This window comes from Parambassis ranga, chromosome 14, assembly GCF_900634625.1.
Source record: "Parambassis ranga chromosome 14, fParRan2.1, whole genome shotgun sequence".
Taxonomy (NCBI): Eukaryota; Metazoa; Chordata; class Actinopteri; family Ambassidae; genus Parambassis; species Parambassis ranga.
This window is the reverse complement of record NC_041034.1, coordinates 15,520,862-15,535,529: the sequence shown is the minus strand read 5'-3', so window position 1 is coordinate 15,535,529 and position 14,668 is coordinate 15,520,862. Positions and strand designations below refer to the sequence as shown.

The 14,668-nt window shown below is 40.3% G+C and overlaps 1 protein-coding gene across 2 annotated transcripts; it reads right to left on the bottom strand.

Annotated features, from left to right (window-relative positions):
* Window positions 1-5,490: 5,490 nt before the first annotated feature.
* Window positions 5,491-14,668, bottom strand: kif4 (kinesin family member 4). 2 transcript variants are annotated; one of them, XM_028421302.1, is made up of 31 exons: window positions 14,481-14,668; window positions 13,612-13,755; window positions 13,369-13,483; window positions 12,965-13,155; window positions 12,776-12,865; window positions 12,536-12,702; window positions 12,081-12,175; window positions 11,876-11,995; window positions 11,367-11,542; window positions 11,179-11,240; window positions 10,962-11,094; window positions 10,805-10,863; window positions 10,530-10,635; window positions 10,227-10,334; window positions 9,925-10,101; window positions 9,685-9,788; window positions 9,411-9,555; window positions 9,217-9,327; window positions 9,042-9,125; window positions 8,817-8,930; window positions 8,576-8,731; window positions 8,367-8,464; window positions 8,098-8,227; window positions 7,836-8,006; window positions 7,634-7,753; window positions 7,443-7,520; window positions 7,221-7,322; window positions 6,886-7,047; window positions 6,650-6,781; window positions 6,133-6,249; window positions 5,491-6,039 (listed from the first exon to the last, which is right to left on the bottom strand). In XM_028421302.1, the coding sequence occupies exons 2-31, from the start codon at window positions 13,732-13,734 to the stop codon at window positions 5,830-5,832; spliced, it is 3,756 nt and encodes a 1,251-aa protein (XP_028277103.1). In that variant the 5' UTR covers window positions 13,735-13,755; window positions 14,481-14,668; the 3' UTR covers window positions 5,491-5,829. The 2 variants fall into 2 exon arrangements, with proteins under 2 accessions (XP_028277103.1, XP_028277104.1); XM_028421303.1 differs by lacking the exons at window positions 12,776-12,865; window positions 12,965-13,155; window positions 13,369-13,483; window positions 13,612-13,755; window positions 14,481-14,668 and having other exon boundaries at window positions 12,081-12,170; window positions 12,536-12,695.

Genomic DNA, 14,668 nt, shown 5'->3' with positions numbered 1-14,668 from the left:
CATAGTGTAAATGATAAACTCTATTGTGAACATGTACATGTTTTTTCTGCTCCCTTTGGACCGGTTTTGAAAAGTTAATTAATTAATTGCTATTAATTTATTTTCTGCTAATACTGTGTGTGTGCTTTCTGGGTTTTATTGCTTGATTGTGTACCCTTCTTGTTGTTCTAAGGTCGCTTTAATTAATTTGTGTACACAACAATGTGCTTTAAGTGTTTTTATAACCAAGTCCATGTGTACATGGACATAAACATGTCTCTATAAGTTTCATTCATAGTTGCTGAGGACAGCTGTGCATCTGTATAACATGAGGACACTCAGGTAATATTATTATTCCTTTATTGATGTCCTCTGTGTTGTGTGTTTATGTAGGTGTACAGATTTCCATAACTAACAGACGCACAGAGCAACACATTTAGACTTTATTTAGAGAAAAAGATACAAGTTTTATAGCACAAAGGTCATAAACATTCACATCAATGCATCAGCTCTATCAATCCGAAGCTCTTTGTGTGTATATGTTTAGAGGGACCAACGCGGCAGTGGCCTACAGAACTGACAGGCAGATGTTTGAAATCATTGGCTGTCAATTCATAGGTCATCACCTTGTGTCCCGTCACTCTTACTTCACCACAGAAGATCAGGTCACATCAGTCAAACAGGAATAAAAGAAGAAATCAACGGCGTGGTCGGTGGCTCTCTGCAGGTAACAACACCTCCACTGGAACAGATACAACTTCCACATGGAGTTGCTGTTACATCCAGCTATCACCTGTCATTTCCTTCAGTTTTAAACAGCAGCTCCACATAAACAAACCTTTGATGGGTTCACACTTCCAGTTTCCTCTGGGCTGAATGGCGATGAGGCAAAAGAGAAAGAGAGAGGGAGTAAGAGAAGAGAAGAAGCACAGTGAGTCAACTCAGTATCTGGACTTGGAGGTAACCGCTTTAGTACGTGAGGAGTCTCCTGTCGCAGGCGACTTTGACCCGGCAATTTCCTCCTCCCAGTTTTTATAGCCTGAAGTAAACGCCATCATTGCTCATTCTCCTCCAACAGCACGGCCAAAGGGCCAAGGCATGTGTAGATAACACAGATTTTATGGTAGCTGTCAACATGAGGAGGGCGCCTTTCAATGTGTGAGCGTATGGGTGTGTCTGACCTGTGTACCTGAGGGCCCTGTGTTTCCTGCTTACACTGCCATTAGGCTTCATTATTGCTAAAAGACTGGCTTCATAGTAGATAACTACTTGATTCTAACCAACGTCCTGTAGTAAGTTTTTTTTCAGCCAGCCATGTTGACTTGGCAGGGTAACATCTCTGTAGACTTTGCCTTGTATTAAAACATTCAAGCAGAAATAATCAGAAACATAAATCAAGTACATGATCAGATGATCTGATGTTATACATGGTTAATTTGTATGGTGTTAAATTAACCAATCAAACTGTTTTAATCCAAAAATATTACCATTCATAGTTACACTCAAAATATAAACACAATACACAAATAAGATGTAGTTGTGTTCTTCAGAGCATGGAAGGTAAATGTCTTTAAAATAAAGTAACTAGTCCTCACCTGTATGTTGAACACGGTGGATTTCACAGGCGAGGCCAAAGGTTTGGGAGCAGCAGGGTGTCGTGACACAGGGTCGGAGCCCCCAGGGGCCCCCTGACCAGCACGGACAGGAGACACACTTCAGAGCAGCAGCAGCAGCATCAGCAGTAGACAGGCCGGAGAAGATGCAGTGACACACACGGTCAGACTTAAAGAGCTGCCGTTTCTCTCTTCCGTGAAGTTGGACTGACAGCGAAAGCAATGGCAGCGAGGCAGAGCAGCCAGTTTAAGAGATCAGGAGTTGGGGTTAATTATTACACTCGCAGTCAATATTTAACAGGCCTGAGCGCCCTGCCCCTCAGTCCAACATCCTGATTCCACACTGACTGACATGGAGGGTAGGGCCAGGCGTCAAGCACATCTCTATTGTCCCCTGTGCGAAATATGTACTGAATGCCTAACATGGCCGACAGAAAGAAAAACCATTACACCCTCAGAGAAGTGTGCTTCTCCTGAAACAGAAACTCAGACGAGAGAAGAAACACAGCATGCTTCACTTGCACTAACATTTCTCACACATTCATACACTTGTTGTACACTTAGTGAAATAAGCAGATAGGAGCTATGAAGCAATAGCACATGAGGAAAAGTGTGGAGGGTGGTCACGGAGCAAGATTGAGCGACAGAACAGTTTTAAAGATTGAATGAATGTGTTAAAGGTTGCAAAAAAAAATTATTAATAGTGTTATAATTAATAACCATAGTGGTAAACAGTGGGAGGAGGGAAATGTGAAGTAAAAATAATAAACAAATAAAAAATTCTTTAACTTTAGAGTGACTATAAAAAACATGTGACACAAATCAGTGGTAGTGAAGAGGCGATTGCTGCTCAGGTCTCTCATCATGTATACTTACAAATAAATAGTATAATGAGGACAAATGTCATACATAAACTGATAAAGCAGCTGATCCACTGATTTCCTGTGTTTCCCCACCATAAAAAGAATCTAAATTGTGGTAAAATATGAATGATTTTACACCTCTTTTTTCTGCATACACTTGGGCTATCTTATCTCTGAAGTTCAAGGGATTGGTACGCCTCAGTGCAGAGTCCAGCGTCTCAAAGAGAAAGAATATGTGCACAGCATTAATCTGGCCCCACAGATAAAGCTGTTTCTTGATCCTCCTGCAGGTCATTATCATTTCAGCTGCAATTTAGATCAGATAGCATCATAAAATGATCTCGCCCACAAGGTCACATGCAATCCTCAAATCTGAGCTCATTTCAGAAATGATTGACTCCGTCAGGGTAGTTTAAGGCTCGTCGGATAGCTTCATTTTCTGAGGTCAAGTCTGTTACTGACAGTTTTTTGTGATATTTTCTCATTTTACTCTTTGATCGAGTCGTGCTGAACAACTGGGAAGCTGAGGTCTGAAGAATAAGCTGCAAGATGTCGAAGACGTGGCTGCAGCAAACGTGATGGTTTGAACATCATCATCACGTGCACGACCATGTGACGATGTTCAAACCTGTCAGATATCTGATGACTCTTAGCCTTTTGACACAATGTGTGATACTTCAGTTCACCCACTGTCTCTTCAGATTTACATGTCGTGACAGAACTGTGTTTAAACTTGCTGGAAATATCCTCTATGTAATGGGTTTTTGCCACATTGCTTTTTTCACCTCTTCCTGTTTGTTTGAAGAGGGCGGAGCTTTTTTTAAAAAAGGTGATGTCATCCACTTCAGCACTCCAATCACTATTTAGCAACATTTGAATTCAATCTAAGACAGCTGGAGGATTGTTGGATCAAGTCTGATCGAATCACAGCCACACAGTGATGTTTTTATGTATTTATTATTCAGCCATAAACAATTACTTGGAATATTTAGATTAAAGGATCGAGGATCGAGGGCCTCTCCCTCTTGTATTAAACATTGCCAGCTCAGCATGGCACTGATTGTGTTGAGTTCTGTCAGCTACAGCCTCTGCAGGTCCACTTCACGATGATAATCTTTCAGCACAAACACTGACACAGCCATTTACATGTCATAAAAATCCTATAGTAGTGATTTATTAATGAAATATCAGATTTGAAGTTGCACTTTGTTGCACCTATGTGATTTAGTACACCGCTGGTTGTGAGGCATAATTTAAGCCACTAACAAACACCCCCCCCCCCCCTCACCACCACCCCCGGCATGTTTAAAAGTGCATAAAGAAAGTGTAATAAAAAGACTTTGATTTTCAGTCTGACAACATCAGATCCAGTTATCTGTGTGAAAATGATTTCAATCAGAGTCTTAGAAGACTTCTCTAATCTTTAAATGCAAATGAGCCCCTGTGAGGCTGGAGTTTTCACTTCTTTCAGCTTTGCTTTTTTAAATCTGGGTCCAGTCACATTAAAGGCAATTTAATTATATTATCCAAGACTCTCAGTGAATTCTTTGGACTCTTAAGGAAGACATATCAGTCAAACCAGAGCTGTGACAATATACAAGCTCACATACAGAGGCAAAAATCCACTTTAGGTAACATTTACAGTTTAATATGTGTTCTTGCATTTAGTGGTGACCTCTACTGGTAACCAGGATGCACAGCAAAAGGCCTCAGGTCTAGGCCTAGGATAACCTGAGCAGTAACATCTTTTAAGATATTAGAACCTGTCTTGTTCAAATCTGATGGGATTTTGCTTTCACAACACATCCACTCTGCATTTCTTAATTTCTGCAAAAGCTTTGTCTCCTGTCTGAATTCCATCAAATGGAAGCCACCTTTCATCTCCTTTTTACCCCACTGCCTGAAATCTGATGCTGTTATCTAGATATAAAAGAACATTTTCTGTATTCATGGAAGGAACCTTCATATAACTGATTTCCCAGAGGCCTGATGAAATCTCTCATTTTAAACTAGACGTGCCTGTTTCCTCTCCTGTCTCATACAACTGTTTATATTTATTCCTCTCCTTCAATATTTTTGTTCAAGTCAGAATGTCTTTTATGTAAAAAAAAAAGGAAAAGAATTTAAATAAACAGATTTCTCAGTCAAACACAATACTGCTTTGTCTTGCATTTTGTTTGGCCTGGGAAGCAGCCATTGTAGCCAAATAAAATAATCCAGTGTGCAGAGCAGCATCAGGTGAGAATGTTTGGGGAGTTCACGGGGAAGAATTGGCAGTGACTTCATATGCCACCAGGTGAAGAGCTTTTGTTTCAAACCTACACACACACACACACTGGGTACTGAGAAATGTCAACACCCTGTGAGACCTCTTAATTGTTGCAAAGTAGCTCCCTAACTCCTAAAAATTGCAGCTGCTACCAGCCTGCAGCTTCGTGTCTGCAGACAGCCTGCAGGAGCCACCATGTCGGTTCATGAAATTAAGATTTTACAGCATGAGTAGGTAAAGTATGCAATTTCTAATAACTTGCGCATTCTTGAGGATTTAAATAGAGAATATTGAAGAGGAATTAGAAGGTACTCATGGAGAAATGCATTTTGTTTTCTGGACCATTCTGAGTAAGTGAGGGACTGCTGGTGGTAAAAATCCCAGCAGACATATTGTTCCTGAAACACTCAACCACCTGGCAGCAGGAGGTATTACTCATTCTGGTGTTTGATGTGAACCTCTACATCACGTGTGTCTGCAGGATTTTGTGTGTTACTACTCTGTCATCTTAATGGCTGAAAAAACATAAGCATAAATAAGCAGCTATGTTAACATTAACTATTTTATTCATCTGACACTTATAACAATGTGCAACATATGACAGGTGCTGATCATGTTGTGTTGAGTTTCTAGAAACAGAAACTGATGCTCAGGCTGTATTCAGCTAATCTAAACACTGTAACAGATGGTTGGAAATACTTTCCACCTTTAAATAATGTCTAAACAGTGACCTCATCAAGACAAAAAAGAGAGAAACAATCTGTTGTTCTTTACAAATCAAGATTTAACTAAGACTTTATTCAGTTCTGATACTAAAAGCACAATGAAAATCCTAAAGGTTGCCCTTATATTGTGTGTATGTCATATAATTGAAGTAAATTTAGTCTTGTTATTTAAGGAAATATGATATGGCACATAAAACTAAAAGCTATGTACAGACTTCATCTCATAAATGATTCAACACTATTCACCGTCCTTTTGATAGCCTATAAAAAGTGTTTAAATCAAGAGCTACTTTCAAGTTACAGTACGCAAACCTTTAGTCACATATAAAAAGACTGAACACAGACAAACACCTAATGTAAAAATCTCCACCATGCTCTGACTATGATTCTTCTCTGACTGGAGTGCAGCCAGAGAAGAAGCTGTTCTGAAAACTCGTCAGGATTCGTTTCTTCTTCTTAAGGAAGCTGACTGTTGTTCTGTCCTCACTGTTGTCTTCCTCCTCTTCTTCCTCCTCGTCTGCCAAGACGGGCTTCCTGACCAGCTTTAGTTCTGCAGTGGGGTGTCCCATGTCTCCGATTTCTTTAAGCACCTAGAACAGAACAGTTTAGTACACTACTGCTTGCTCCTCTCGCTTACATTCAATCGTCACTTCACTGTTATAAATAAAGTGACAGATACATGCCTTCTTTGTTGGTGTGCAAGATGGTGGCTTGAAGAAGGTGGTGTTGTCAATGCTGACAGATGTGGGGTCCTGAAGAGACTCAGACCCTTGGGAAACATTGTCTGACTGACTTGCGTCCTGTATGAAAAACAAAGATTCCAAATGAACTAAATCAAAATATTTTTGTCAGTGAAATTAAGACACTTCTTGGGTAACAGGCACAAATACTACAATAGACAGCTATAAAAATGCATTTTATAGCAGTTTACTTCATGAATTAAAGTCCATTCCTGTGCAGGACTTTAATGACCGTCTTTATATACTTCAATTCCAGACTTGGCTAAATCATGGGGGCTAACAATACCAATCCTGGCCATTTTTACGTTTGTGTGAAAATCTAAAAAAATATCTGTTACTTTGAACAAATTTAACGCTTGCTCTGTAAACAGAATGCGACACATATTTGAAAAATAACCATCTTTATAATTATCCTAGTAATTCTGTGTAAATTATTTTAAAATCTCAAAATAATTTATACCTCAGCAGCTGCCTGGTTGTCCATGTTGCGACATTTTTCATGATCACACAGGCAGTTCTCACCGCATGCCATCTTTCCTTTGCGGCAACTGCACTGTTTGTTGCTGCAGCGCCACCGACCTTTGCAAGCACACTAAAGAAAGAGAGACGATACATGTCAGTGATCTTTTCACCCCTTGTGATGTTTCAGGAAGCACTGTGGACAGTCAGGGTTTATAAGCTTTGAGTACGTCTAACCCCAGTTGTTTTCTTGAGTTTTGAGTTTCTGCGTCCAGGTTTCTCTGGACGCCATTCGTCCTCCTCCTCCTCGTCCTCATCCTCACTGTTAGACATCAGTTCCTCAATGTTGATGGCCATAGTCTGTGGTGCTTTTGCCGTTGTGAAGCGTTTTGTTTTAGGCTTTTGAAAACACAAGAAAAAGACAACTACGGTAACCCCCTTGGGCTTTGGATCAAACGTTCTTGGTTCAACATTAACCATACAGAATTATTTGCAGCAACTACAGGGAGATAAGCTCAACAGCTAAGCAACCATTTGAAAATCAGAATGGTGGAATATCTGTAAATACTTACTTTTGGAGGAACGTACTCAAAAGAGTTATCAAAGCTGGTCTCATTGTTGGTCACAGGCATAAGGACTTTCTTTGAACTGGCCAGCTGGAGCAACGACAGTTTCTAAAAATGAATGAAAGACATGATTGGGTTTGGACGGATCACATATATCACCATATATGATTCAACTTCAACAATAAATGACGACAAATACACACAAAATAAATAAAGTTGAACACTTACCTGTCTGTACTGATCATTCTGCTCCACCAGTGTCTGGTTCTGTTCATTTAATGCTCGTAGTTTTTCAAGCTCTTCTTCCTATAATTTGTTACAAGTACCTCTTAGAAAATCTGCGTGGTTTGAACTAAACTAGTGGCAAATAAACTGAAATGATGATCAAACACTCAGCTCTAACATCAGTGGAGGCAAACCTGAACTTTAAGGCGTTGGAGAAGCTCTTTCTCCTTTGAACTCTCCTGATCTTTCTGTTGTGTTTCATCTGACCTTCCAGAAATGGGTTTGTTCTGTAGCTGGTTAAGGAGGTAAATGACCTGCAGAAAAGGATTAAGTTACTCATACAGATCAAAGTTGACGAATATGCATGTGAAATGCACATGTGTACATATGTAGCACCTTCTCTTGATGCCTCTGCTCCAGCTCTACCAGCTGCTGCTGGTGCTCCATATCCATGGTTGACATCACATTTCTCTCATCAGCCAACAGCTTCCTTAAGTCTTGAGCATTTCCTCTCTCCTGTTTGACTTCACTCTCCAGTTTGGCACTGGCCGTTTTAGCAGACACCAGCTGATAAAGAAGAATTGGTTTTGGAAATACAATGAAATCATGCTACAAATTAGTTTCAGAAATCTAACGTATAATAATAGCTTCTGCTGACCTCAGACATCAGGACCCTGAGGGCACACTTGGCATCAACTATGCTTGTGATGCTGTCCATGCGTTGCTTTAAACGACCCTCGCCGTCTGCGACAAGCACTTTCTGCTGAAGGTCGGCTATCTGGGCATTCCTTTTAAGATACAAATGACTCTGTAGATCTCAACTTTTCTGGGTGCATGGATACTAATGGATATCTTTTTGTCTTAATATCAATTCTTCAATTAGAAAGAGTAAGGTGGTTTAAGACTGAGGGGGGTTTGTTGTCTCACCTGAGGCCAATTTCTGTCTCAAGGTTCTCCACCTGTTTGGTCAGGGGTGTTTCCATCGCCCCCTGGCTCTCCAGCTCAGAGATGATCAGTGTCCGACGCTGCATAGAACAACATTAATAAGGACTTAAAATCGATAGTCTGCTGGTATATGGATGTCCCACTTATGCACTATTTTCCTAATGCCTAGCAGTAGATCCATCTCAGCTCACCCTGATTTTGGGAGCTGCCCTCTCCCCCGCCTCTATCTGCTGTTTGAGGTGGTTGATCTCCTGAGCCAAGACCTTTCTGTCCTCCAGCAGATCATTGAGATGGCGCCGGGCCTCCTCTGTGCTAACTGACACTTCAACTTCATTAAGAAGCCATGTCTGACAACAAGAATGCATGGTCAATGATAGGAATCATCTTTACAAAATAATATACTGTAAATCTGTGCAGTAAAGGTTTTTCTACCTTAATTCTTGCAGCTGCTCCCTCTATGCCTCTGTTCTGAGAGTCTTTGCGCTTCTCTGCTACCTCACTTCTCTTCTGCAGTGCATCTTTCAACCTCTTGTTTGCAGCAGCAGCCTGTAAGAAAAAAGGCAATTCTGTCAACTAACCAAAAGTGAAGCATCGACTCCATGAAATAACACCACGTTTAAAGAAATGCAGCAGAATGTTTAGACCAAGGGGCTTCACCTCTTCAGTTTTACGCCGCAGGACATTTGCTTGTTTCTGGAAGTCCCTCTCAAGTTTAAGAAGCTCATACTGTCGTTTACGATCCTGCAAAAAAACATGAAAAATGTTAGAGATGAGGAGATTTTGAGGCATAACTGACTAGTTCCGTGCAACATGTCATGAACTTCCCACATACCTTCTCTTTTAGCTGCAGTACCTCCCTGTCCTTCTTGCTCTTCCAGTGTCTGAATTTCTCAGAGTCCTCTCTCATCTGCCTCATTAGCTGTGTGCGCTGTGTCTTCATAGCCTGTGAAAACAGTGTTACTAACACACACTGAATATTCACATATACACCATATTAGAAACCCAGTTAAGAATGCCACTTCTTACCTGTATCTCCTGCATGAGCTTGCTAACTTTCTGCACAGAGGATTCTTTGAGTTTCAGTAGTTTGGACTGCTCCAGCAGCTTCCTCTTCATGTCTGACAGATGACCCTCAAGCTCCTGCAGTCTCTTCCTACGCTGCTCACTGAGCCTAGACGAAGGTGATGCATGTCAGAATGAAGGTGTCTCATGAGAATATTTCCCATGAAGACTGAACGTTGTATATTTGCATGAAGACCATTACAGTCACAACCAAACCAGATGGAGAAAATGTCCATACTTTGCCTGGTTAGTGTCTTTCTTTGCAGACTGAAGTGCCATAACAAGCTCCTCTTTCTCCTTCTGCAGAGATTCCACTGAAGACTGTAGACTTTGCACATTTTTCTGTAAGATACAGAAAACCCTCAATTTAATTATTACATTTATGCAATTATGAACACCACACAGGCAAAACAATTTAGTGGTGAAAATGGACTGGAATATAATTGATTTAAAAAAAACTGAGTTGAAGTTCTCGTACCTTGTGCTCTGACTGCATCGGCTCCAGCTGGCTGTCATTTTCACACATTTTCTTTACAAAGGCTTCCTTCAGACTTAACACTTTGTTGAGCTCAATCAGTTCCTTGGAGAGCTGGGCTTGCCGTAGTGCATGCTGTGTTGTAAATGCCTCTGGAGTGTCTTTTAGGGTAGTGGCATCCTGTTACAAATATGGTAGAAGGGAGGTAAAAAGAAAATAATGTACTGTTAGACTGAAAACATGCAACACCACCTTTTAAAAGAACTACATAAGGTTTGCATAAGAGAACAGACGGGACAACATACTGCTGGTGATTCATCGGATGAATTTTTACTGTTATTCCCAAACTCCTCAGGTGCATCCTCTCCTGCAGCCATAGCATCAATGGAGGCAGCGATGCCTGCACTCTCATTCTACAAACACAAAAGAGAAAACCAACAAAGTCTGTATCAAATTAACACTGAATATGAACAGCTGCAACAGAAACTGATAAATATTTCAATGTGATCTCAAAGTGCATGAAATAATTTAGTGTAACTCTAACATCCAAACACACATCAAATTTCTGAAATGCCACACATTTGTGTTGTTATAATGTATTTGAGTACCTTGAGCTCTAAGATGAGTTCCTGCAGGTTCTTTATCACTTCAACATTCTCCTTCAACTCCTGGTCATCCAGTGTCTCCAACAGTTTCTGAAGATTGACTGTGCACCTGTGGGGAAAATGAGCGTTGCATTAAATTTTAATAAACATCTGAAATCTGAAAACTGACTTGGGCCCCTAAACGCAGTCTTTAACAAGAACATTTTTTCTGTGCTCTACATGTCCTCCTCATGTTTGAGGTCTAAGGACCCACTGGTTTACTGTTTTTGCAAACGTACGCTGCATGGTGCTGAAGTTGTTCCAGTTTGCTTTGTAGTTTCTCATTTGCTTGTTCTGTCTATAAAATAAACACAGTGTGAACATCATTGCAATGCGTAAAAAAGCATAATAATGTGTACAGTGAAAAAAAACACCTGCAAATGAAAGTCAGCTCACCATAATGATCTTCTCAAACATGAGGGCTGTCTGTCCAGCTGCCTCACTCAGCTCTTTGCTCAGCTTACTGTTCTCGTCCTGCAGAGAACGGTTCTTTTCCAACAGCTTAGTCACTTTCTCTGCTGACTCTGGCCTGTAACAGAGGAGCTGAGTAACTAACTGCACTTCTGTGACATCCTGATAGAAATCGGTTGTGGTGTGAAATGTCCTGCCTTACCCAGAGAGCACTGGTGCTACTCCACCACGTGCATGAAGCAGCATCACCTGCAACTCTTGGACCTACAAGAACAGGAATAAAAACACATGTCATGTGTTTCTGTACATACAAACAAAAAATCTCCAAGTAAACTGTAAAAAAAGGGGGATTTTGATATGACAACAAAGCTCATCACAATGTTTGTGTACCTGTTGTTTCAAACGGTTCATTTCTGCAGCTCTGGGGTCTACGTTAACTATAGGTTTGTTTTTGATTTTGCGAGCTCTGTCTGCGTATCGGAGAGTATTGATGGTTTCCTCCATGTTCGAGTCTGCAGGGCTGATGCAAGAAATCATCAAAGTGTGGCTATTGCCCCCCAAAGAATCTGAGGGCATACACAAAACATGTAACAGGGAGAATTATTCACCTGGTATTTATCATGTTGCATAATTTCAGCTTCGAACATCCATATGGTCTGATGTACATTCAGCAGTCATGCTGTTTCTATACTAAACAAAAAAATTACCAGTATATGATATATGCACATTCAGGATAAAGCAACAACGCACATCATCACTGAAGACTGACACATGCATGAAAAACCTTTCAGGATGCATGCTGTATATACTCCATGATAAGATGTCCTTAGTCTCACGGTGTTCAGAATGACCAACCTAATGACCACTTTGTAACTTTAGAACATCTAAATCAAACCTACCTTGCAGCAGGCGGGTGAGCTTCGAATCTCTATAAGGAACAAAGGTGTTCTTCTTGCTTTCATCTCCCAAAGCACTGATAACATTACCCAAAGCCAAGAGACCACGATTGATGCTGATGCCTGCAGAACAAAATAAGGAGTATCACAACAGCTATTATTAGAGACACACTTTGAATAGAAAGAGCCACCAAGAGACATGACATACCTTCCTTTAAGCGATCACCCTCTGCTTTGGTTTTCTTTTGTCTCTCTGAACCAGCCAGATCCACAAGGTGCAACTTTGAAACAACTGAATCTGCTCTAAAATAGAAGATGGGACAAATATTTTATTTGTTTTGAAATTGTTTCTTTGTGTGCCACAGACCAGAGATTGTCACATACACGTTAAACGAGGTTATGTTGTGCGCTACGACATTGTAAGGCTCCTTCCTTTAATCTGTTACATGGTTATGATAACAGACAACTTATTTCAAATCCATTTTCTGAAAATGCCAATCTGATGAAATAAATATAGCCCAAGGCAACACTGTTGAAATCAAATTTTGGAGGAAACAAAACCCTGAAAAGGGTTATGAAAAACCTGCACTGTCATATATGTCATACATGTGCATGTGTATGTGAGGAAGATGCCATTATCAAAGAAAAGATAGCCAAACTGACTTGTCTGTCCCTCTGCGTTGCTCCAAAGTGATGGTGAAAATAGCATGGGAACGTGAAGATGCAGCGTTCATCGCTGTGGAACCTACAGTGCGAGCAGAGTTTCCAAGCTCAAGGCATCCCACCATCTCGTGGGAAGAAAACACCTGCTTCTCAGTTAACCCCACAATCTGTAGAGGAAAGGAATTTACTTAGGTTTACTTAGAATAAGCATTTAAAGATGCAGAAATGGGGGTCACTCACCTTAATACCCTCTTTAGGGTCTTCCCGAATACTGATGGCAGTTTTATCTTTGGATGAACACAATAAGTCCAATATATCTTCATTATAGATCTACAATTACAAGGAAAAATGTTGTGCAATAAGAAAATAACCTCTGGAGGCCAAGCACAAAAATCAGAACTACAGTGTAAACAACATTTGTTCACTGACCTCCAGGTAAGATACTGCCAAATGGAATTCACAGTTTGTCCTTTTCTCCCTTTCTTCAAAGATTGTTCTGATAACTCTGGGAATAACTCCAACTGAGGAGTCATTCTCCTGAGCTGATGTATATGTTCCTCCCATGGAGAAGGTCTTTCCTGATCCTGTCTGTCCATATGCAAGAACTGTGGCATGGTAGCCTACAAAAAAAAAAATAATAATATTAGCAAGCAGGCAAATAAAAGAGGAGAAATGCTTTCATGGCTGAGCAAATTTAATTAGACTTTACTGATGATCTATCTCATGCAACAAATGGAAGGGATTTTCCACAGAACTTGATTTGCACAGAATTCATCTCAGAAGGGGATTAAACCAGACAAACTTTTCCATAACTAATCAACAGATATGAATACCTTTGAAGAGTCCAGAGAGTAAAGGGGATACAGCCGTATTGAACACTTCCTCTTGTTCAGCAGTGGGATCGAATACATAGTCATAAGTGAATGCCTTCTCTGTGCCAACAATCACCTGAAAGCAAACAACAATGGAGCAATTTTATACCATGCAGGTACAAGAGAAAACCTTTAATATACAGGACAATGTATAAAGTATTACAAAAAAGATTTGTTAAATATAAATGAATGCTAAGAACAAACCTGCGGCTCCCCAGGCACAAAATTGAGACAACACTGACATCCCTCATTGATTTCTTTTGGCACTAATGGGCGACATCGCAGGGCAACCCGCACAGGGATCACCTTTACATCCTCTTGTGTCATGATGCGGATTCCAATAAATAACTGGATAAAAAGCAAGAAGGTAATATATTAATTGTAGATCAAATGAGCCCATTAATATTATCAGATGATGTGTTACATATTTTGAAAGGACGAAGCACGTTTTTAATCAATTACATTGTCAAAGCAGCTTCATCAGTTTTAACTCTTGAATGAGTGACAATCTTTTTCCTAATAATTTTTAAATATTGGATGACTCCTCTAAGATACAAACTTTTAAGAGCTTAGTACACTATATGTAAACCTATATACTGTATATGCTAGTTAATTTTATCTGCTTGTGATTTTGACTGTTCCCTTCTCACATACACAATAACACAATGGGGTGGTGTCATTGTGTTCAACGACATGCTCTATTAATCACTGTCTGCGCAGCTCAATGATTTGTCACTGACATCAGTCTATTTTTCGTTCAGACTGCAAAACGGAGCAACGCAATGAACTGCTGTCATGGTGGAAAACTACTATTTTAGCTGGACTATAACTTCACGTACAGAGCTGATGAAGTAGCTAGCTACTACATTAAAATTAGCGAAGCTACATAGCAAAAACATTAACAAACATCACCTTTATATTAAATAGTACATGATTAATGGAATGAAAACAATTCCAAGTAAGCTGTGTTGACTACAGCTGACGCATTATTAGCAGAATAAAAGCTAGAGTCGGCTCAATGTTAACTACTTAGCTAGCTGCAGCTATTAGCAAGTCGTTGACTTTAACGGTACCTTTTCACGTTTCCTCCAGTGCCAAATATCACGACAGATGCATTCGGCGGTTCTAGCTGACAGCCGACAGCACTAACACTTGACAGTCTCAAACAAACTGTTTGTTACACTTAACGCCGTTAACTTTAGTCCCTTAACCGTGTATTAGTCCAACATCAACGAGACAAAACGTTGTTACTGCCCGCGCT